This window comes from Hakea prostrata, chromosome 6 (genome assembly GCF_041222555.1).
Source record: "Hakea prostrata isolate BN-2017 chromosome 6, UWA_Hpros_2, whole genome shotgun sequence".
Classification (NCBI taxonomy): domain Eukaryota; kingdom Viridiplantae; phylum Streptophyta; class Magnoliopsida; order Proteales; family Proteaceae; genus Hakea; species Hakea prostrata.
Genome location: NC_142605.1, coordinates 16322649 through 16346985, shown reverse-complemented (window position 1 = coordinate 16346985; position 24337 = coordinate 16322649). Strand labels below are relative to the sequence as shown.

The following is a 24337-nucleotide window of genomic DNA, read 5'->3' as shown; positions in this document are numbered from 1 at the left end:
TCATTTGTTCATGCCCACTGCATTCTTGACAGTATCCGTAGCTCCTTCTGCCTTGGCTTTCATTTGTTGACCAGTCTGCAAAAAATGTGTAAGTCATTACTGAAAAATCCAAGCCATACACTAGTGGACCTATTAAAGAGTCGGATCGAGATTGTTGTGTTTCATTTTTGCTTTTCCCAATCCAGTCATTTATTCATAGTGAGCAGGAGAGGAAAATGAACAAGGCTTAACCAACCACCATGTGGAACATGGCCATTCTTTTGTGCTTGAAACCGAAAGGGCTTTCTTTGCCAAGAGATTCGAAGTAGCATTGGATCTCCCTAGAATGCAAGTAAGATGCAATTCTCAAGTTGTTGCTCTAAGAAAACTTTTATCCTCCACTATTGGCACTATCTGTATAGAAGTTATCTGTTTGCTTGAGATGAATTTGATTATCTATAGACTGTTGTGTTTTATGTAGCTAGTCATTAAGAGATAATAATAAGTAAAATTGAATCTAGATCTTCAACCCACAAGGACAACACTACTTGCTATCCTCACTTTTCTCCGTCACAATAGGGGGTCCCATGTCTAAAATCCACTTGTCCGATCTCAAATGTGCCCCCCCCCACATACTTGTGGTGGGAAGGCGTGAGGGGCTGCAATATGTGCTTCTCCTGTGGGTAGATGTTCTAGATCCGATGAAGTGTAGGTATTAATAGAAAAGGATTGATCAAACCTCTTGACAAGATTGTTGGGCAGAATTGAGAGCATTGGTTGCCTTATCCATCATTTGGTCCTTATTCATCTGCACCATCAAAGAATCATCTCATCAACCATACACATATATATATATAACACAACAACATCTTATAGCATATCCATCATGCAAGAGCACCATTCATCACTCATCATGCAACATGAAGACATCAAAATAATAGGTTGGTTACCTGAGTATGGGCCTTGGCCTCCCCAGCTTGGTGGCTAATGTTTGCAGACATGGAATTGTCAGCCATCTATGCTTTTATCCAAACACCTTTCGAAAGCAACTAAGAGTATGAAATTCAAGGATGAGTTTTGATGATGCAACACCAATTGAAGGAGGGTGAAAATTTATAGTGGTGACAATAATGATTTCCTCTTGACACATGCCAAACCTTTCTCCTATCTTAACGGAACAAAAGTCAAAACTTACCAAGGATTTGACACATGAAAATATTATCCTAACCTGACCACTAAAAGGTCGAGAGTTATGATCATTTTAGCAATAGTGATCTCCTCTTGACACATGCCAAATTTTATTTTTCTTACCTTTATAAAGCAAAATGTCAAAGCTTACCAAGGATTTGACACTGTAAATATTAGAGCAAATTACACGGCACGCGCTATATTTGGGGCAAAACTTTTGACCACCCACTATTGCCTCATAAATTACATGGCAGCCACATGTAAATTACAAGTTACCCACAGTTAACTTTGCTGTTAAAATGGGTTATAAAATTACCCAAATGCCCTAACTTTTATTTAAAGTATTTATTTAAAATTTAAATTTCAAATTACCTAAATGCCCTCGGGGTAGGGAAATGACAATAATACCCTTACTATCATTTTAAATCTGACATCAAATTACGTAAATGCCCTCTCTTAAGCAAAATTACCAAAATATCCTAAGCTAATTGCCTTGGAAATATCATCAGAAAGGGAACCATAATAGGAAACCGATGGCAATGGATGCGTTGCCGGAGTGGGGTTCTCTGGAAATGGAGAGAGAAAATCCCTTGGAGATATGTAAGGCGATTGCAGTGACAAAACGAAGGCAGATAATTTTCTCTTGAGTCCTGAAGGGTTAAGAAGCTCTTGTTCCACGTTCCTCTACTTCTCATATCTCCTTCTAGTTGTGGATCAGAACCATCACAAAGAAGAAACCTCAACAAATCTTAGAATCATAGTTTAATTTGTAGAACGAATAGGTCTCCAAATTGTTTTAATTGATGAAAAACAAACTTAATCCTTTGATAAATTAGGGGGGGAAATGGTCAAGGGAGATCAACTTATTTTACTTCTCTGATCTAAATCTCTTCTTCTCGTATCAAGAAATATTCCTAAAAAAGGGAAGTTCGCTTCAACATATAGGCTCAAGGATTCCAACTCATTTGAATGAAGAAATTTTGGTGGATTTACTTGTAGCTTCTGAAGCTATTGTAGAGATTGACCGGGCCTCTAAGCTTCTAATCTTGAAGGTTTTTCACCAGAATTCGTCATCTGAACTTTTGAAGCTATTGTAGATTGACTAGAGCGTCTAATCTTGAAGGTTTTTCATCAGATTTTGTCACGTGAACTGAAGGCAACAAAGAAGTTGCTCAAAATTGCTAGATGGCTTATTGATGCAGTTAAAGAATCTGTTTTATTTGGTTCAGATTAGTAGAGAAGGGTCATTTTTGTTCTTACTAGGTTCGTATTCTATTTCTAGAACACGGCGTTGGGTGGATTTTGGTGGTGGCACGAGGGATTGGATGTAATACCCCCCGTGTTTCTAACCCGAGATCCGTATTCCAGGTCCGAGAACTCGAAGGTCTAGTCGGGTGAACTTGTGGAGTATCCGGATTGAAGCCCATGATCCATACCCAGGACCCATGGATCTGGATCCTTTATCTGAAAAGCCTGCCTTGGCTGGAGTGGGAATTCTGGAAGTCAGGTGTCGTTCAGAGATGTCCGGAATGAAGGTAAGATCTCCCCCATCTCTTATTTAGGGCTAGGTTGGCCTTGGGTATCAACCCCCTAGTAAAAGCACCCTTGTATGGCAAATTACATGGGGGCGGTTACAGTGGCGGGCTAACCTAAGCGACCGGCCCAAGCGACCCGCGCGGGGATTTTGCCCTATTTGCCCCGAGACTTCTATAAAAGGCAACCCGCTCATAACAATTACTTATCGTTATTTCTTATTTGGGAGTTTAGACGGCGCGGGGAAGATCCGAAAGAGTCTCGGAGATGCGACGGTGGCTTGGAAGATCGGCCTTCTTCTCGGCTTTCGGTGTGAGGTATTGAACTAACCCTTCGTTCTCTACTCTCTTATCTCCGTTAGTTTGGTTTTACCCTTTTTCCCTCGTCCGTGATTACCCCTTGGTTATTCTTTACCTCTTTTTAATCTACTTGAGATGGAATAACCGTAAATGGAACCCTACTTCCGTGAGATGGTAAATCCAATCAAGGAGAGGGTTAGGGGTAATCTCGATGATAGTGGATTGTTTTCTCTTACCCTTTTGGCTTAGGGAGTGTTTAATTCGAGACTTAGGATGAGATTACCGAAAACCGGATTGAAATCGAGTAATCGAAGCCCGAGTTTCGGATTGAAACTCACTTTGGGGCGGTCACTAGTGGCGGCGCTAACCTAGCGACCGGCACAAGGTAGCAACGTGACCAAATAGATTTCGGTTTGATTCAAATTGGTTTATGTGACTTATATATTCTAATAACCCTGAGTTTAGGTGATTACTGTTTAAAAGAAAAGTCTACTAATAGTTCTGGATTCCATTTTACGGACGTTTCGGTTATATGCAAGTAAGGACAGTCTATCTTATCTATTTATGTATACTTCAGCATGTTGATTTATTAATTGTTATTCTTAACTGTACCAATATAAACGCGTAGTTTCATATATAATTCTGTTATACTACTGCTGTTTACTTTGATTTCATATTTACTTTATGGTTTGTGATTGTTATGAGATGGTGGTAGTTGGTATATGATTATGATAGTTGGGGTATTCCTTTTGGGATATCTTGGCTGATGTTATCGGGAGGAGGTTGTGGAATGGGACACATCGCTGTGATGCCTTCAGCACTATCATGATTAATTGATGACATTGTTAGGATGAGTCTAGATTGCATGGCTAGGTACCCCACATGCTACTACCCTTTCGGTAGGGGAATTGAAACCGAGTGACCCGTGATGACAGGTGATGTGACTTGGTGGTCCACCGTTGGTCATGAAATGGTAGGGTTGCATATGTTAGGGTTGGGCTCATGGATGTCCAAGGACCGGACCCGGTGTCGGGAGGAATCATGAGAGCATCCGCCCCAATGATATGTGGATGACCATAGGGTTAAGGAGTAGAGTCCAACGAGAGGTAGCCGATCCGTGAGGATTCTTACTCCTAGGTTGCGAAGGATACCTGAACCGAGTTGGTCGGTGCCATAGGGGATGTATCTGGACTTCATGTAGACATGTAACCATTATGACCTTGCATTGAATTAGAAACCCGGACATGCGCCAGTACTCATTACCAATGGTCGTGGTGAGAGAGTGTGGACTTAACCCCTAACCATGGTTTGTGAGCCAGTGTGGACTTTCCCTTTTTCCCCGGATCCCTACGAGGTAACCGGTCCTTGCCGGATCGAGTGATGAGACTTACCCGGAGAGGAGGGCTGGTGTTTATCTTAAAGCATGTCGGCTATTAGAGATTTGCATAGTTAGAAATCATAGCATCATTCATGTTTTGCATTCATTCATATTACTGTTGTATCATGGCATTTTGGATGATGGATGAGATATATGATTGTTTCTTCGAGTTCTTTAGAACTCATTCCTTTATTCTTTGTATGTTTTTAGCCATACGGAAGAAGGATTTGTATCGAAGATGGGCTGGTTCCCTATGAAGGAACCATCCCGTTTGAAGAAGATGTGGCACCTGATGGGAGATGGAAATAGCATGTGCGGGAGTTCTGCGGGTGCATGGAGTGCGCTTATCGCACCGGTTGATGGTCGAGGCGAAAGGTGGTCGGGCGGCGACCGAGATTGGAGAAGAATTGGAGAACCCCTCACCTTATTAAACGGAATCTAAGTTCATGAGTTAGAGAAACAAACCGGAAAGAAACCGATTTAAATACTTATTCCGCAGCCCTCATTTTTGACTTATTCGTTATTCTTTATTTTCTTTCCTTTGTTAATGGAGCATTTTGGGCTTCTGTAATTCATTTAATTCAGTTATTGAATATTCTTGCTCATGATTATCTGTATTTGTCTTAAATATTGTTGATAGACTAAAACCTTGGATCTTGTGACGGATCGCACCCACGGGTTGTCGGGCGGGTAACCGAGACCGACGGGTGGGGTGTGACATTGGATCCCTTCACCCACCTAGGGTATGGGTATAGGTAGCAAAGGGCAGTTACTTGGGGTATGTTGGTAATTTATCTGAAGGAGGGCATTTACGTAATTTGAATTGCTAAATGGTAATAAGGGTATTAGTGTCATTTGGTGAATCAAATGAGGGTATTATTGTCATTTCCTTACCCCAAGGGCATTTAGGTAATTTGAATTTAGTCTCAATGCCTCTTTTGACTTATATGGATTTTTCTATATTTCTAGAAATGTCAAATACTATGGGAGACTCTTTGGCAAAGGTGGCCTTGTCGTTGGAGCTTCTGATAGTGTGGCTCTATCAGTCTTTGGAACAATCAATTGTATAATATCGATGTCATTGCTTGTAAAAGCACTTTGATTCAATAAAATATATGTGTAAAATAGGTACGAAAGTCTAACATATGTTAATCCATTACTCTTTATGATTAAGATGGTACAACCAACCATCAAATGTTTTGACGATCACCAACACCTTTTAGTGAAGAGGTCATGGGTTCAATTCTCTCTGATGGTATATGTAATAGTCCCCCCCCCCCCCCCACACACACACAATATACATTACATCCCTTGTTACTTCTTTTGGACACCATAAAAACAAATTGTACTCAACAAAAGATGGCTCTATTGTATGTAAATTTATCATTCTTTATAATTAAGATAATTTTACCAAATTTAATGAATCTAATTCTCTTTTAACCTCTCTATGATTCAAGAGAGACCATCTCAAGAGTTTTTCTTCCTTCTTGTCTCTTATTTATCTTTTTACTTAAAACAAAATTTTCCCTAAAGAAAAATAAGACAAGGTTGAGTCTTTTGGTGGTTATCTTTGTTTTTTTTCTTTCTCTAAAAGGATCATTATATTAAGTGAAGAAGAAATATTAAAAATACATCAATTAATACCTTATAAGGAACCAACCTCCCTTACCCGCAACAAATGTTGCCCCCAATACACCCTTCCTCACTGGTTCCAACTCAGATTAGAAAACCACTAACTCATAAAACGAAATCTAGGACGTCTAGAGGTATCCACAACAAGTTCATTAAGGATTGAAGCTGACCAAGGAATGTTAATATCAGAAGTTCCTGTCCTAGATGCCGAATTTGCCAAAAAATCTGCCACTGTATTAGTTTCACGATAGCAATGTGAAATCTTCCAATCTATAGTCAACAAATATTCTTGTAACTCTCTGCACATATGAAAGATATACCAAGGTATTTTCTTCTGCTGTATTAAAGTCACCATAGCTTTTGAATCACTTTCTACCCAAAGCTTTGTAATTTGTAAATGCCTTGCCCAACGTAATCCGTGAATGAAAGTTTCCAATTCAGCCTCAAAGTTGGTTTTAACATCTAAAAAAATATTGAAATTGAAAACCACCGCAGCAACTTCATTTTGAAATACTCCTCCACCGCCAGACCTTCTTGGATTGCCTAAAGAAGACCCATCAATATTTAGTTTAACCCAACCTGCAGCAGGGGGACACCAAAAAATTTCTTGTGGAGGAGCAGCACTAAAGACAGAGAAGTGAAGGCTCAGTCTTCTTGCATCCGAAAAAATGGTAGGAGTTACTTTTCTCCCATCCATTTTAAAGCCAAACTGTACTAAGTCTGAAAAAATTAAACTCAACACCTCATCCCTGAAATTTAAATTTTTAAACCGGATTTGATTGCGGACCATCCAAAGAAAGTATAAAAGCAAACAACATCCATTAATCCAAGCAGTCCGTAAAGGAGACTGTGAAGCCTGGTGTTTCCAAGCCTTGAATGACTCAACAATCGAATCTTTTACTGTCTGGCTATAACCAAACTTTGATGCAAAAGCTTCTCCACATCCACGTGAAAATGAGCAGTGAAGAAAGAGATGTCCTATGTCCTCTGAAGCTTTACCACATAGATTAACACGAGAGGCCAGCATAATCCCTTTCTGAGTCAACAAGGCATCAACAAGTAGCCTATCATGAAAGAGTCTCCAACAGAAAACTTGTTGTCTAGGCTGCAAGGAAGTCTTCCAAATACTTTTAGCCCATTCCAGTTGTTATCCTTTTCTACGATAAAAATCCCATGCCAATTGAAAACTAAACTTTCCCCCCACCGAACCTTGCCAATGACAAACATCAACAAAACCAGCACAAGGAACAGGATATAACATAATAAGAGAGATTACCTCTTGAAATTTGGCATTGTCCACCTGGCGTAAATCTCCACTCCCCTTGCTGTAAACAATCTACAACAATCAATTTCAAATGACCCTCTAGATCTAGAGGAATACCAATATAGTCTGCAATGGTAAAATTCCCCAACCATCTGTCAAACCAGAAATTTATATTATGACCATCTCCAACTGACCACCGTTCATTAGCTTGAACAAAAACCCCAAACCTTCCTCAATCCCAACATCAAAGATGACTGTTGCCCATAAATCTTTAAATTTTCCCTTTTGCCCACCATCTTCCCCTTTAAAAAATGAGCAAAACAAGAGTGTTTATGTTTACTTGTCCAAGACAACTTGCATAAGGAAGCAAAATTGACATATCTTAATCTCCGAATACCCAAACCACCCTCACATTTTGGAGTACATAGTTTTGCCCAAGACACTGTAACCTTCTTCACAGCCTCTATACTCCCTATCCAAATGAAGTTACGCATCCAAGCCTTTGCTTGAGAAATAATAGAGCTAGGCCACCAGTACACTGAAAAATTATGAATCGGCATGCTAGAAATAACTGAACATATCAACTCCACTCTACCTGCCAAAGATAACAGCTTTCCACACCACCCTCGTAGCTGATTTTTAATCTTGTCTAAAACTGACAGTAATCTGACACGAGTAACTCTTCCTATAAAAATATCTAACCCCAGATATCGAGTAGGAAAGAGAGCAATTGGGATATTTAATATGTCCACAATTTTCTGTTTCCGACTAGGAGGCACACGTCTAAGAAAAAGCTTACTCTTCTCCAAACTGATATGTTGACCCGAAAATTCTTGATACTTCGATAAGAAAATTTTCAAAGCTTTAACATAACATAAAGAAAAATTTGAAAAAATAAAAATATCATCAGCATACATCAGTACGGAAGGAACTTCTACTCTCCTGGGACCTGGCAAAGCTCTCAATCTACCAACATCTATCAAAGAATGAAGGCCCCTGCATAGTACCTCTTCTGCAAGAAGAAAAAGAAGAGGAGATAGAGGGTCTCCTTGCCAAAGCCCTTTCTCAACTCCAAAGAATCCAACTGGTCCCCCATTCAATAAAACTGAGATTCTGGTAGATTGAAGCATCTCATGAATCCAACCAACCCATCTATTTGAAAATCTGAAAGCCTTCAAGACCAAGAATAAAAACTCCCATGATAGAGTATCATAAGCCTTCATAATATCAATCTTAATTCCCATCCCTCCCCCTCTAAAAGAAGAATGTAAAATATTTGTAAGTTTAGAAGCTACAACAATATTTTCAGAAATCATCTTACCTTTCTGGAAAGCTCCTTGCTCCTCATAAATAATCTTAGGCAAAAGAGGACTCAGCCGAGAAGCCATTATCTTTGACAATGCTTTGCAAAAACAAATTCCCCATACATAGAGGCCGAAATTTGTCCAGTGTAGCTACATTCTCCACCTTGGGAACTAAAGTGAGGAAACAATTATTTACCCCTTTTGGAAGTTTCCCTTTTCGAAAGAAGGATCGAACTGCAACCCCAAAATCAACTGAAACAATATCCCAGCATATGCTGAAAAAACTTCTCGGAAAGCCATCTGGTCCTGGAGAACTGTCAGGATCTAGGTCCCATACCACTCCTTTGATCTCCTCATTATAGGGCAAACCTTCAAGTAATAAACAATCATCATCCGTCAACACTTTCCTCTCCCAATGAGAGGCTCTTATTTACTGTAGAGACTTTCCATAAAGCAGCATCTACCTTCTTGAATTCCTCTGCCAACAAACCCTTTTTACTTGTAGCCACTTTCTTCACTACATGGAGCCTTCTTAGAACGACCAGGCTTCCGACAAGGAGAGCCTTTATCCCTCATTGAGATAGAAGACGAAGGAGGAGGAACAACTTCCAATTGCAGCGTTCCATCATTTTCAAATCTGGCCGAACTCTTCTAGGCCTCACTAGAGTCCAACGCATTCTCCCTAGTTGCCACGTCAGCCCCTAAGGAATTCTCTCTAAAATACCTTCCTTCCTTAGTCGAACCTATTAGTGCATTTACAGCATTGGGTCCCACCAATGAATCCCCCAAATTAAGGTTTTCAAGTTGAATAGAACTCTTTTCCACAGCATAAACTGTTTGAAATTCAAAATGCTTAGCCGATTCACACCCTTCATTCTTATCATTGGGTCCCACAAATGAATCCCCTAAAGTAGGGTTTTCAATTTGAATAGAAGTCTTACTCGCAAAATGATTATTTTGAAATTCAAAATGCTTGGCTGAATCACACCCTTCATTCTTATCATTGGGTCCCACCAATGAATCCCCCAACATAAGGTTTTCAATTTGAATAGAAGTCTTACCCGCAACATGGACATTTTGAAATTCAAAATGCTTGGTTGAATCACAATCTTCAATCTTATCTTCGGGTCCCAATAGTGAACTCTCCTATGGAGAGTTACCAATTAACTTAGAACACTTATCTACATCTAAGGATTTTTGAAATTCAAAATTTGTGGCCGAACCAATAATCACACCATTTTGAAAATCAAAACCATCATCCAATTGAAGGTTTCCATGAGATTTAGAACTCTTATCCGCATCAAGGATTTTTTGAAGTTCAAAAGGGTCGCTCTCCTGGGTAGGAGTCAAAGAAGAATGATTTGAAGAAGAGTCCTTACCCAAAACCAACACCTCATTATCATAAACCCCTTGATTTAAAAAAGAATTAACTAAATTCCCATTGGCCAATGGAGAGTCCACCAGCCCTGCCTCCACTAAAGCCACATGAACCACTTGAGAGGACAAATTACTCTCACCCTCAAACTCCAGCGTCTTTGCAATCCTAATAGAATTAGGACCTTCATTGAGAACAACATCTTCATGCGCCAAGTGTTGAGGAACAAACTTCTCTTTAGCTGAAGGAATATTAACATTGCAATTTTTACCCAAATGACCTTCTCGATTGCATCGAAAACATCTTTGAATTCCATCCTCATAGATCACCTTTTGAATGAAGCTGAAAACACGTGTAGAACCGGGTTCAAGGCGCTCTATTTGAACTTCAGACACTCGCTCAGCTTCCAATTCTAATTCCACCAGAATTCTTGCGTAATGTCCCATCAGAACCAAGACGAGTACGACGGTCTAAAGAAATAGGACGACCTACCGTCTTAGCAATAGAAAGTAATACCTTGGCATGCCAGTATTCAAGAGGAAGATGAGGGAAGCGAATCCAAACCAATTTGGTGACGGTTGGGGAGCATGAATGTTAAAATCCGGACGCCAATGTTGGAATCGAATCAGTTGATTGCCAATATTTCAGACACCTCTTCTCCAAACTTCCAACAAATCTTCCTCACATCTAAATTGAAAAATCACGAAACCCTTCCCCAAGGAATGAAAAGAAACTCTTTGTTTCAGTTTCCATGATTTAGAAGGCAGATCACGTAAAGCATCCATTATTGTCTGACGAAAGTTTGCCCTCCCAATGAAGGAGAAACGAAATTGAGAACGCTGCAACTCGTACTCAGTTTGAGGAATAACAATACGCCGATAAGATCCAGCTTGCATAGGGGATGGGAGGGAATCAATCTCAAGCATAATGGAATTCCCTACCACCCCAGTGTAAGATCTGGCACCGTCCATCTTCTGAGAGATGCCATTAGCAGCCCTTTCCGAAGACCTATGCACACCATCTTTCTCCAAAGCTTCTTTCTCCAGAGTTTCTCTCTCCTCCATCTCTTCTCCTCGCATCACCACCTAATTACTCCTTTATAGATAAAAAGAATTTATTTACCAATATCATGCACTCTATATTTTTCTCTCATTGATTTCCACACCAAGTATAGACCTACACCACTAAACAACAATCCATGATCATTCTTTTTTTCTTTTCTTTTCTTTTCTCTTTTTTTCTTCTTGGGGATTTCAATTTTGGATTTTGCTACTGCTTTTGATCTATCTATATTAAATACTTACTTCAAAAAGAGAGATGAACATTTAATTACTTTCAAAAGTGGACAGCATAGATGCCAAATAGATTTCTTCTTAACTAGAAGGACTGATAGATTGTTGTGCAAGGATTGCAAGGTGATACCGGGGGAAAGCTTAACTGCACAACATAGACTTGTGGTCTTGGATATGTGCTTAGTCCCAAGAACACATAAAAGGTCCAAGGTAACTCCCACTCCGCCAATAAGATGGTGGAATTTGAAAGGAGAGTACTCTAAATCCTTCATTAATGAAGTAGTCAAACAAGGAAAATAGGATTTTAAAGGGGATACCAATGCAATGTGGAATGAGATGGCTATGTGTATTAAGAAGGTGGCTAAAGATGTTCTAGGTGAATCAAAAGGAAAGACTCATTCTTATAGAGAGACGTGGTGGTGGGATAGTGAGGTTCAAGTTGCCATTAGGAATAAAAAAGCTAGTTTTAAGGCATGGCAAAGAACTAAAGATGTTGAGGATCTTCATAGGTATAGGTTGGATAGAAATGAAGCTAAGAAAATGCGGGGAAAAGCAAGGGAAAGGAAATATGAAGAGTTGTATAATAAATTGGGCACAAAGGAAGGGGAAAAATCTATTTATAAGATAGCTAAGATGAGGGATAGGAAGAGTAGAGATCTTGACCATGTTAGATGTATTAAAAATGGAGATGGTAAAGTATTAGTTTGTGAGGAGGATATTAAGAAAAGATGGGAAACCTATTTCTCTAGTTTACTAAATGAGCATTCTTCAAGCACTTATGTTTTAGACGATTACACTTTTCACCAAGGCACCAAGGTCCGAACTTATATACGTAGAATTTCGATGTCCGAAGTAAAAGAAGCTTTAAGGAGGATGAAACTCGGCAAGACACAAGGTCCTGATGAAATCCCAATTGAAGTATGGAAGAGCTTAGGAACTCATGGACTAGTTTGGTTGACTAAGTTGTTTAATAAGATTATGAGCACGGGAAAATGCCGCCGATGATTGGAGGAGAAGTGTTGTGGTTCCAATTTACAAAAATAAAGGAGATATTCAAAGTTGTAATAACTATAGGGGCATTAAATTGATGAGCCATACGATGAAATTATGGGAGAGAATAATTGAAACCCGCTTGAGACACTTAACTACAGTCACGGAGAACCAATTTGGGTTTATGCCAGGAAGATCTACAACGGAGGCTATTTACTTAATTAGGAGACTTATGGAAAGGTATAGAGAATGTAGGAAAGATCTTCATATGGTATTTATTGACCTAGAAAAAGCTTATGATAGAGTCCCTAGAGCGTTAATTTGGCAAGTACTAGAGAAAAGAAGTGTTGCAAGTAAATATATAGATATAGTTAAGGATATGTATGATGGTTCGGTGACTAGTGTTAGAACAATGGGGGGACAAAGTAATGAATTCCCGATAACAGTTGGGCTACATCAAGGGTCAACTTTAAGCCCATATCGTTTGCACCGGTAATGGATGAATTAACCAAAGACATTCAAAATGAGGTCCCCCGGTGTATGCTTTTGCGGATGATATTGTGTTGATTGATGAGACCCAAGTGGGGATTAATACCAAATTAGAATCATGGAGATTAGCTTTGGAATCAAAAGGCTTTAAACTTAGTAGATCGAAGACAGAATATTTAGTTTGTAACTTTAGTCATGATCGGCGATGATGAGGTGGTGATACTTGACGATAAAGAGATTTCTCGAGTGATTGTTTTAGGTACCTAGGTTCAATCATAAGTAAAAGAGGTGATTTGGAAGATGAGGTTTCCCAAAGAATTAAAATAGGGTGGATGAAGTGGAGAGGGGCGTCCGGGGTCTTATGTGATCGGCGTATTCCATTAAAGCTTAAAGGAAAATTTTATAGGACCGTTGTTCGACCAGCTATGATGTACGGTGCAAAGTGTTGGGCTGTTAAAAAGAATCATATAGATAAACTCAGTGTAGCAGAAATGAGGATGCTAAGATGGATGAGTGACAAAACTAGGATGGATAAGATAAGAAACGATCATATTAGAGTTGGGCTGGGAGTTGCTCCCATAAGTGATAAGCTTAGAGAAAGTCGTTTGAGGTGGCACGGCCACCTTCAACGGAGACCTATAAATGCTCCTGTACGGAGAAGTGATATAATCCATATTGAAGGAACTAGAAGAGCTAGGGGTAGACCTAAGATAACCTTAGGAGAAGTGGTGAGAAAGGATATGTATAGCTTAGGCCTTGTATCTAGCATGGCCCCAGTAACCGATTGGAGGGCAAGAATCCATGTAGCCGACCCCATTTAGTTGGGACAACGCTTATTGTTGTTGTTGTTGTTGTTGTCTCTTTTTTTCTTCTTCTTCTTTTTATTTATTTATTTTATTTATTTTATTTTATTTTATTTTATTTTATTATTTTTTTAGAATGTGCATTCTTTGCTAAAATTATTTATTAATCTTCCCATGTAAGAACAATGACCTAACACAATTTCCACCAATTGATAAAAACTGTATTTATTAAGATAAATGTCACTTATCTACACTCTTAGTTGATCAAATGTCAATTGGACCCCCTCTTAGTTGGATAATGGCACTTACCTCCCCTTTAGCTGGCTAAGTTAACAAATCCCTCACTTCTGTTTAGTTATTCAATGAAATTGTATTTGTTGTACATTTTCCCTATTAAAAATTGTCATTGTTTTGTATAACTTTTGGATACACAAAATGACAATCTTTACCTTTGTTGGAAAAGTTATCCTACACTAGAAGTATAGTTGGAAATCAGTGGAATCCCCCAAACTAATAATTGTCAATAAGAATAGGTTGAATAAATTCGTTAAATATAGAGAATAACCTATTAAAGAAACTATTGCAGGCTAAAAAAGAAAATTTATTGAATGAGGATTGTTCTTACAACTCCATCTATATGGAAGCATTCTTCTTGTTGAAGAGACAAAAAAATAATCATCTCTTCATCAATTAAATATGGCAAAACAATCAAACAAAAGAAAGGGAAAATTTTGTTTTCATTTGTTCATGCCCACTGCATTCTTGACAGTATCGGTAGCTCCTTCTGCCTTGGCTTTCATTTGTTGACCAGTCTGCAAAAAAAATTATAACTCATTATTGAAAAATCCAAGCCATACATTAGTGGACCTATTAAAGGGTCGGATCGAGATTGTTGTGTTTCATTTTTGTTTTTCCCAATCCAGTCATTTATTCATAGCGAGTAGGAGAGGAAGATGAACAAGACTTTAACCAACCACCATGTGGAACATGACCATTATTTTATGCTCGAAACCAAAAGCGCTTTCTTTGCCAAGAGATCCGAAGTAGCATTGGATCTCCCTGGAATACAAGTAAAGATGATATTCTCAAATTTTTCTGTAAGAAAACTTTTATCCTCCACTATCGGCGCTATCTATATAGAAGTCTTATGCTTGCTTGAGATGAATTTGATTATCTATAGACTGTTGTGTTTTATGCAGCTAGTCATTAAGAGATAATAACAAGTAAAATTGAGTCTAGATCTTCAACCCACAAGGACAACACTACTTGCTGTCCTCACTTTTCTCCATCGTAATAGGGGGTCCCATGTCTAAAATCCACTTGTTCCGATCTCAAATGTGCCCCCCCCCCACATACTTGTGGTGGGAAGGCGTGAGGGGCTGTAATATATGCTTCTCTTGTGGGTAGATGTTCTAGATCCGATGAAGTGTAGGTATTGATAGAAAATGATTGATCAAACCTCTTGACAAGATTGTTGGGCAGAATTGAGAGCATTGGTTGCCTTATCCATCATTTGGTCCTTATTCATCTGCACCATCAAAGAATCATCTCATCAACCATACACATATATATATAACACAACAACATCTTATAGCATATCCATCATGCAAGAGCACCATTCATCACTCATCATGCAACATGAAGACATCAAAATAATAGGTTGGTTACCTGAGCATGGGCCTTGGCCTCCCCAGCTTGGTGGCTAATGTTTGCAGACATGGAATTGTCAGCCATCTATGCTTTTATCCAAACACCTTTCGAAAGCAACTAAGAGTATGAAATTCAAGGATGAGTTTTGATGATGCAACACCAATTGAAGGAGGGTGAAAATTTATAGTGGTGACAATAATGATTTCCTCTTGACACATGCCAAACCTTTCTCCTATCTTAACGGAACAAAAAGTCAAAACTTACCAAGGATTTGACACATGAAAATATTATCCTAACCTGACCACTAAAAGGTCGAGAGTTATGATCATTTTAGCAATAGTGATCTCCTCTTGACACATGCCAAATTTTAATTTTCTTACCTTTATAAAGCAAAATGTCAAAGCTTACCAAGGATTTGACACTGTAAATATTAGAGCAAATTACACGGCACGCGCTATATTTGGGGCAAAACTTTTGACCACCCACTATTGCCTCATAAATTACATGGCAGCCACATGTAAATTACAAGTTACCCACAGTTAACTTTACTATTAAAATGGGTTACAAAATTACCTAAATGCCCTTACTTTTATTTAAAGTATTTATTTAAAATTTAAATTTCAAATTACCTAAATGCCCTCGGGGTAGGGAAATGACAATAATACCCTTACTATCATTTTAAATCTGACGTCAAATTACGTAAATGCCCTCTCTTAAGCAAAATTACCAAAATATCCTAAGCTAATTGCCTTGGAAATATCATCAGAAAGGGAACCATAATAGGAAACCGATGGCAATGGATGCGTTGCCGGAGTTGGGTTCTCTGGAAATGGAGAGAGAAAATCCCTTGGAGATATGTAAGGCGATTGCAGTGACAAAACGAAGGCAGATAATTTTCTCTTGAGTCCTGAAGGGTTAAGAAGCTCTTGTTCCACGTTCCTCTACTTCTCATATCTCCTTCTAGTTGTGGATCAGAACCATCACAGAGAAGAAACCTCAACAAATCTTAGAATCATAGTTTAATTTGTAGAACGAATAGGTCTCCAAATTGTTTTAATTGATGAAAAACAAACTTAATCCTTTGATAAATTAGGGGGGGAAATGGTCAAGGGAGATCAACTTATTTTACTTCTCTGATCTAAATCTCTTCTTCTCGTATCAAGAAATATTCCTAAAAAAGGGAAGTTCGCTTCAACATATAGGCTCAAGGATTCCAACTCATTTGAATGAAGAAATTTTGGTGGATTTACTTGTAGGTTCTGAAGCTATTGTAGAGATTGACCGGGCCTCTAAGCTTCTAATCTTGAAGGTTTTTCACCAGAATTCGTCATCTGAACTTTTGAAGCTATTGTAGATTGACTAGAGCGTCTAATCTTGAAGGTTTTTCATCAGATTTTGTCACGTGAACTGAAGGCAACAAAGAAGTTGCTCAAAATTGCTAGATGGCTTATTGATGCAGGTAAAGAATCTGTTTTATTTGGTTCAGATTAGTAGAGAAGGGTCATTTTTGTTCTTACTAGGTTCGTATTCTATTTCTAGAACACGGCGTTGGGTGGATTTTGGTGGTGGCACGAGGGATTGGATCCCTTCACCCACCTAGGGTATGGGTATGGGCAGCAAAGGGCAGTTACTTGGGGTATGTTGGTAATTTATCTGAAGGAGGGCATTTACGTAATTTGAATTGCTAAATGGTAATAAGGGTATTAGTGTCATTTGGTGAATCAAATGAGGGTATTATTGTCATTTCCTTACCCCAAGGGCATTTAGGTAATTTGAATTTAGTCTCAATGCCTCTTTTGACTTATATGGATTTTTCTATATTTCTAGAAATGTCAAATACTATGGGAGACTCTTTGGCAAAGGTGGCCTTGTCGTTGGAGCTTCTGATCGTGTGGCTCTATCAGTTTTTGGAACAATCAATTGTATAATATCGATGTCATTGCTTGTAAAAGCACTTTGATTCAATAAAATATATGTGTAAAATAGTTACGAAAGTCTAACATATGTTAATCCATTACTCTTTATGATTAAGATGGTACAACCAACCATCAAATGTTGGCTCAATTGATGATCACCAACACCTTTTAGTGAAGAGGTCATGGGTTCAATTCTCTCTGATGGTATATGTAATAGTCCCCCCCTCCCCACAATATACATAACATCCCTTTTACTTCTTTTGGACACCATAAAAACAAATTGTACTCAACAAAAGATGGCTCTATTGTATGTAAATTTATCATTCTTTATAAATAAGATAATTTTACCAAATTTAATGAATCTAATTCTCTTTTAATCTCTCTATGATTCAAGAGAGACCATCTCAAGGTATCTCAAGAGTTTTTCTTCCTTCTTGTCTCTTATTTATCTTTTTACTTAAAACAAAATTTTCCCTAAAGAAAAATAAGACAAGGTTGAGTCTTTTGGTGGCTATCTTTGTTTTTTTTCTTTCTCTAAAAGGATCATTAAATTAAACGAAGAAGAAATATTAAAAATACATCAATTAATACTTTATAAGGAACCAACCTCTCTTACCCGCAACAACTGTTGCCCCCAATACACCCTTCCTCACTGGTTCAAACTCAGATTAGAAAACCACTAACTCATAAAACGAAATCTAGGACGTCTAGAGGTATCCACAACAAGTTCATTAAGGATTGGAGCTGACCAAGGAATGTTAATATCGAAGTTTCCTGTCCTAGCTGCCGAATTTGCCAAAAAATCTGCCACTGTATTAGTTTCACGATAGCAATGTGAAATCTTCCAATCTATAGTCAACAAATATTCTTGTAACTCTCTCCACAAATGATAGATATACCAAGGTATTTTCTTCTGCTGTATTAAAGTCACCATAACTTTTGAATCACTTTCTACTCAAAGCTTTGTAATTTGTAAATGCCTTGCCCAACGTAATCCGTGAATGAAAGTTTCCAATTCAGCCTCAAAGTTGGTTTTAACATCTAAAAAAATATTGAAATTGAACACCACCGCAGCAACTCCATTTTGAAATACTCCTCCACCGCCAGACCTTCTTGGATTGCCTAAAGAAGACCCATCAATATTTAGTTTAACCCAACCTGCAGCAGGGGGACACCAAAAAATTTCTTGTGGAGGAGCAGCACTAAAGACAGAGAAGTGAAGGCTTAGTCTTCTTGCATCCGAAAAAATGGTAGGAGTTACTTTTCTCCAATCCATTTTAAAGCCAAACTGTACTAAGTCTGAAAAAATTAAACTCACCATCTCATCCCTGAAATTTAAAATTTTAAACCGAATTTGATTGCGGACCATCCAAAGAAAGTATAAAAGCAAACAGCATCCATTAATCCAAGCAGTCCGTAAAGGAGACTGTGAAGCCTGGTGTTTCCAAGCCTTGAACGACTCTACAATCGAATCTTTTACTATCCGGCTATAACCAAACTTTGCTGCAGAAGCTTCTCCACATCCACTTGAAAATGAGTAGTGAAGAAAGAGATGTCTTATGTCCTCTGAAACTTTACCACATAGATTACAACGAGAGGCTAGCATAATCCCTTTCCGAGTCAACAAGGCACCAACAAGTAGCCTATCATGAAAAAGTCTCCAACAGAAAACTTGTTGTCTAGGCTGCAAAGATGTCTTCCAAATACTTTTAGCCCATTCCATTTGTTATCCTTTTCTACGATAAAGATCCCATGCCGATCGAAAACTAAACTTTCCCCCCACCGAACCTTGCCAATGACAAAAATCAACAAAACCAGCACAAGGAACAGGATATAACATAATAAGAGAGATTACCTCTTGAAATTTGGCATTGTCCACTGACAGAAATCTCCACTCCCCTTGTTGTAAACAATCTACAACAATCAATTTCAAATGACCCTCTAGATCTAGAGGAATACCAATATAGTCTGCAATGGTAAAATTCCCCAACCATCTGTCAAACCAGAAATTTATATTATGACCATCTCCAACTGACCACCGTTCATTAGCTTGAACAAAACCCCAAACCTTCCTCAATCCCAACATCAAAGATGACTATTGCCCATAAATTTGTAAATTTTCCCTTTTGTCCACCATCTTCCCCTTTAAAAAATGAGCAAAACAAGAGTGTTTATGTTTAATTGTCCAAGCCAACTTGCATAAGGAAGCAAAATTGACATCTCTTAATCTCCGAATACCCAAACCACCCTCACATTTTGGAGTACATAGTTTTGCCCAAGACACTGTAACCTTCTTCACAGCCTCTATACTCCCTATCCAAATGAAGTTACGCATCCAAGCCTCTGCTTGAGAAATAATAGAGCTAGGCCACCAGTACACTGAAAAATTATGAATCGGCATGCTAGAAATAACTGAACATATCAACTCCACTCTACCTGCCAAAGATAATAACTTTCCACACCACCCTTGTAGGTGATTCTTAATCTTGTCTAAAACTGACAGTAATCTGACACGAGTAACTCTTCCTTTAAAAATATCTACCCCCAGATATCGAGTAGGAAAGAGAGCAATTGGGATATTTAATATGTCCACAATTTTCTGTTTCCGACTAGGAGGCACACGTCCAAGAAAAAGCTTACTCTTCTCCAAACTGATATGTTGACCCGAAAATTCTTGATACTTCGATAAGAAAATTTTCAAAGCTTTAACATAACATAAAGAAGGATTTGAAAAAATAAAAATATCATCAGCATACATCAGTACGGAAGGAACTTCTACTCTCCTGGGACCTGGCAAAGCTCTCAATCTACCAACAGCTATCAAAGAATGAAGGCCCCTGCATAGTACCTCTTCTGCAAGAAGAAAAAGAGGAAGAGATAAAGGGTCTCCTTGCCGAAGCCCTTTCACAACTCCAAAGAATCCAACTGGTCCCCCATTCAATAAAACTGAGATTCTGGTAGACTGAAGCATCTCATGAATCCAACCAACCCATCTATTTGAAAATCTGAAAGCCTTCAAGACCAAGAATAAAAACTCCCATGATAGAGTATCATAAGCCTTCATAATATCAATCTTAATTCCCATCCCTCCCCCTCTAACAGAGGAATGTAAAATATTTGTAAGTTTAGAAGCTACAACAATATTTTTAGAAATCATCTTACCTTTCTGGAAAGCTCCTTGCTCCTCATAAATAATCTTAGGCAAAAGAGTACTCAGCTGAGAAGCCATTATCTTTGACAATGCTTTGCAAAAAAAATTCCCCATACATAGAGGCCGAAATTTGTCCAGTGTAGCTATATTCTCCACCTTGGGAACTAAAGTGAGGAAACAATTATTTACCCCTTTTGGAAGTTTCCCTTTTCGAAAGAAGGATCGAACTGCAGCCCCAAAATCGACTGAAACAATATCCCATCATTTGCAGAAAAAACTTCTCGGAAAGCCATCTGGTCCTAGAGAACTATCAGGATCTAGGTCCCATACCACTCCTTTAATCTCCTCATTAGATGGCAAACCTTCAAGTAATAAACAATCATCATCCATCAGCACTTTTGGAATCATAGACAACAACTTTGGGTGTCCCAAGTAGGAACCACTTTTATGATAGTTTTCAAAGTAAGTCACCACATAATCTTACAGTTCAACCGAACTTGATGTCCAAGTGTCATCTATTCTTCACAAAGAGTTAATAGAGTTTTTATTCCTTCTAAGTTTAGTAGAGAGATGGAAAAATTTTGAATTCCAATTTCCCTCCCTCAACCACTTGACCTTTGCTTTCTGCCGAAGAAGAGAGTCCAGACGATCCATTGCTTGTAAAAGTTTTGACTTCAAGGAAGCCTCTTGATCAAAATATTCAGCTGTCATATCAAGTTGATCAATATTAGTTTGAAAGGATGCTAGATCTTTCTCCGCTTGCTGTATTTCAATAAAAAGATTAGGAAAGATCATTTTTGCCCAAGCTTTAAGACACTGCTTAACATTCTTCAATCTCTGTGCTAGTACAAAATTGGGATCACCAACAACCGGTTCCACCCAAGCCAAACGAACCACTTCCAAAAAAGAATCGTCAGTCATCCAAAAATTATTGAACCTGAAAGAAGAGTTTACCGGTTTGACACCTTTGTCAACAAAGACACAAATGAGAGAGTGATCTGACGAGTGTGTCGGAAGAGTGATCTGTTTAGAATCACCAGACAACTCTAACCATCTGGCATTAAAGAAACTTCTATCAAGGACCGAACAAACATTACCAACTTTGCGTTGGTTTGACCATGTAAATTTCCTACCCGAAGATGGAACTTCAAAAAGCTCACAAGCATCAATGGTAGCCTGAAAATCAGCTGCTGCACCCAGTTGGAATCTGCTTGAACCCCGCCTTTCAGACACTCGTAACACTGCATTAAAATCCCCCATAACCAAAAATGGTAAGCTGGACAAAGGGAGAGCAATAAGATCCTCCCAAAGCCGTCTGCGATCAAATCTATCACAACAAGTATGAACCACTGATAGACCAAATTGCACACCTTGCCACTTGAATTGAAGAGAGAGTTGTTGGTCAAATGAAGAGAGAACAGAGGGCCGCGACTCTCTCTTCCAAAAGACCCAAAGATTCGGAACTTTCTCCTGTCGAAAATTATACAACAAATTAGTAGAATATCCCAATCTATTAATAAAGAGAATTGGGCACTTACTGACATCCACTTTTGGTTCAACGACACAAAAAATGTCTGTTTGATGAGTCATTAACAGCATTTTAAGGGCCCTCCTACCAGACACATTACCAATGCCGCGAATATTCCAAAAGAAAAACTTCACATCAACAGTTACAAAGCAACACTTTCCTCTCCCAATGAGAAGCTCTTATTTACTGTAGAGACTTTCCGTAAAGCAGCATCTACCTTCTTGAATTCCTCTGCCAACAAACCCTTTTACTTGTAGCCACTTTCTTCACTACCTGATCCTTCTTAGGACGACCAGGCTTCCAACAAGGAGAGCCTTTATCCCTCATTGAGATAGAAGACGAAGGAGGAGGAACAACTTCCAATTGCAGCGTTCCATCATTTTCAAATCTGGCCAAACTCTTCTAGGCCCCACTAGAGTCCAACACATTCTCTCTAGTTGCCACATCAGCCCTTAAGGAATTCTCTCTAAAATACCTTCCTTCCTTAGTCAAACCTATTAGTGCATTTACAGCATTGGGTCCCACCAATGAATCCCCCAAATTAAGGTTTTCAAGTTGAATAGAAATCTTTTCCACTGCATAAACTGTTTGAAATTCAAAATGCTTAGCCGATTCACACCCTTCATTCTTATCATTGGGTCCCACAAATGAATCCCCCAAAGTAGGGTTTTCAATTTGAATAGAAATCTTACCCGCAACATGATCATTTTGAAAATCAAAATGCTTGGCCGAATCACACCCTTCATTCTTATCATTGGGTCCCACCAATAAATCCCCCAACGTAAGGTTTTCAATTTGAATAGAAGTCCTACCCGCAACATGGACATTTGAAATTCAAAATGCTTGGTTGAATCACAATCTTCAATCTTATCTTCGGGTCCCAATAGTGAACTCTCCTATGGAGAGTTACCAATTAACTTATAACACTTATCTACATCTAAGGATTTTTGAAATTCAAAATTTGTGGCCGAACCAATAATCACACCATTTTGAAAATCAAAACCATCATCCAATTGAAGGTTTCCATGAGATTTAGAACTCTTATCCGCATCAAGGATTTTTTGAAGTTCAAAATGGTCGCTCTCCTGGGTAGGAGTTGAAGAAGAATGATTTGAAGAAGAGTCCTTACCCAAAACCAACACCTCATTATCATAAACCCCTTGATTTAAAAAAGAATTAACTAAACTCCCATTGGCCAATGGAGAGTCCACCAGCCTTGCCTCCACTAAAGCCGCATGAACCACTTGAGAGGACAAATTACTCTCACCCTCAAACTCCAGCGTCTTTGCAATCCTAATAGAATTAGGACCTTCATTGAGAACAACATCTTCATGCGCCAAGTGTTGAGGAACAAACTTCTCTTTAGCTGAAGGAATATTAACATTGCAATTTTTACCCAAATGACCTTCTCGATTGCATCGAAAACATCTTTGAATTCCATCCTCATAGATCACCTTTTGAATGTAGCTGAAAACACGTGTAGAACCGGGTTCAAGGTGCTCTATTTGAACTTCAGACACTCGCTCAGCTTCCAATTCTAATTCCACCAGAATTCTTGCGTAATGTCCCACAGAACCAAGATGAGTACGACGGTCTAAAGAAATAGGACGACCTACCGTCTTAGCAATAGAAAGTAATACCTTGGCATGCCAGTATTCAAGAGGAAGATCAGGGAAGCGAATCCAAACCAATTTGGTGACGGTTGGGGAGCATGAATGTTAAAATCCGGACGCCAATGTTGGAATCGAATCAGTTGATTGCCAATATTTCAGACACCTCTTCTCCAATCTTCCAACAAATCTTCCTCACATCTAAATTGAAAAATCACGAAACCTTTCCCCAAGGAATGAAAAGAAACTCCTTGTTTTAGTTTCCATGATTTTAGAAGCCAGATCACGTAAAGCATCAATTATTGTCTGACGAAAGTTTGCCCTCCCAATCAAGGAGAAACGAAATTGAGTACGCTGCAACTCGTACTCAGTTTGAGGAATAACAATATGCCGATAAGATCCAGCCTGCATAGGGGATGGGAGGGAATCAATCTCAAGCATAATGGAATTCCCTACCACCCCAGTGTAAGATCTGGCACCGTCCATCTTCTGAGAGATGCCATTAGCAGCCCTATCCAAAGACCTATGCACACCATCTTTCTCCAAAGCTTCTTTCTCCAGAGTTTCTCTCTCCTCCATCTCTTCTCCTCGCATCACCACCTAATTACTCCTTTATAGATAAAAAGAATTTATTTACCAATATCATGCACTCTATATTTTTCTCTCATTGATTTCCACACCAAGTATAGACCTACACCACTAAACAACAGTCCATGATCATTCTTTTTACTTTTCTTTTCTTCTCTCTTTTCTTCTTCTTCTTCTTCTTCTTCTTCTTCTTCTTCTCTTTTTTTGCTAAAATTATATATTAATCTTCCCATGTAAGAACAATGACCTAACACAATTTCCACCAATTGATAAAAACTATATTTCTTAAGATAATTGTCACTTACCTACACTCTTAGTTGATCAAATGTCACTTGGACCCCCTCTTAGTTGGATAATGGCACTTACCT

At 38.7% G+C, this 24337-nt stretch overlaps 2 protein-coding genes across 2 annotated transcripts; both read right to left on the bottom strand.

The window, feature by feature from the left end:
• On the bottom strand, nucleotides 1–995 carry LOC149012366 (uncharacterized). The gene is made up of 3 exons (XM_089158046.1): nucleotides 930–995; nucleotides 719–787; nucleotides 1–75 (listed from the first exon to the last, which is right to left on the bottom strand). The coding sequence occupies exons 1-3, from the start codon at nucleotides 993–995 to the stop codon at nucleotides 1–3; spliced, it is 210 nt and encodes a 69-aa protein (XP_089014172.1).
• Nucleotides 996–14263: 13268 nt separating this feature from the next.
• Nucleotides 14264–15260, bottom strand: LOC149012365 (uncharacterized). The gene is made up of 3 exons (XM_089158045.1): nucleotides 15195–15260; nucleotides 14986–15054; nucleotides 14264–14338 (listed from the first exon to the last, which is right to left on the bottom strand). Exons 1-3 carry the CDS (start codon nucleotides 15258–15260, stop codon nucleotides 14264–14266), a joined length of 210 nt encoding a protein of 69 aa, XP_089014171.1.
• Nucleotides 15261–24337: the final 9077 nt, after the last annotated feature.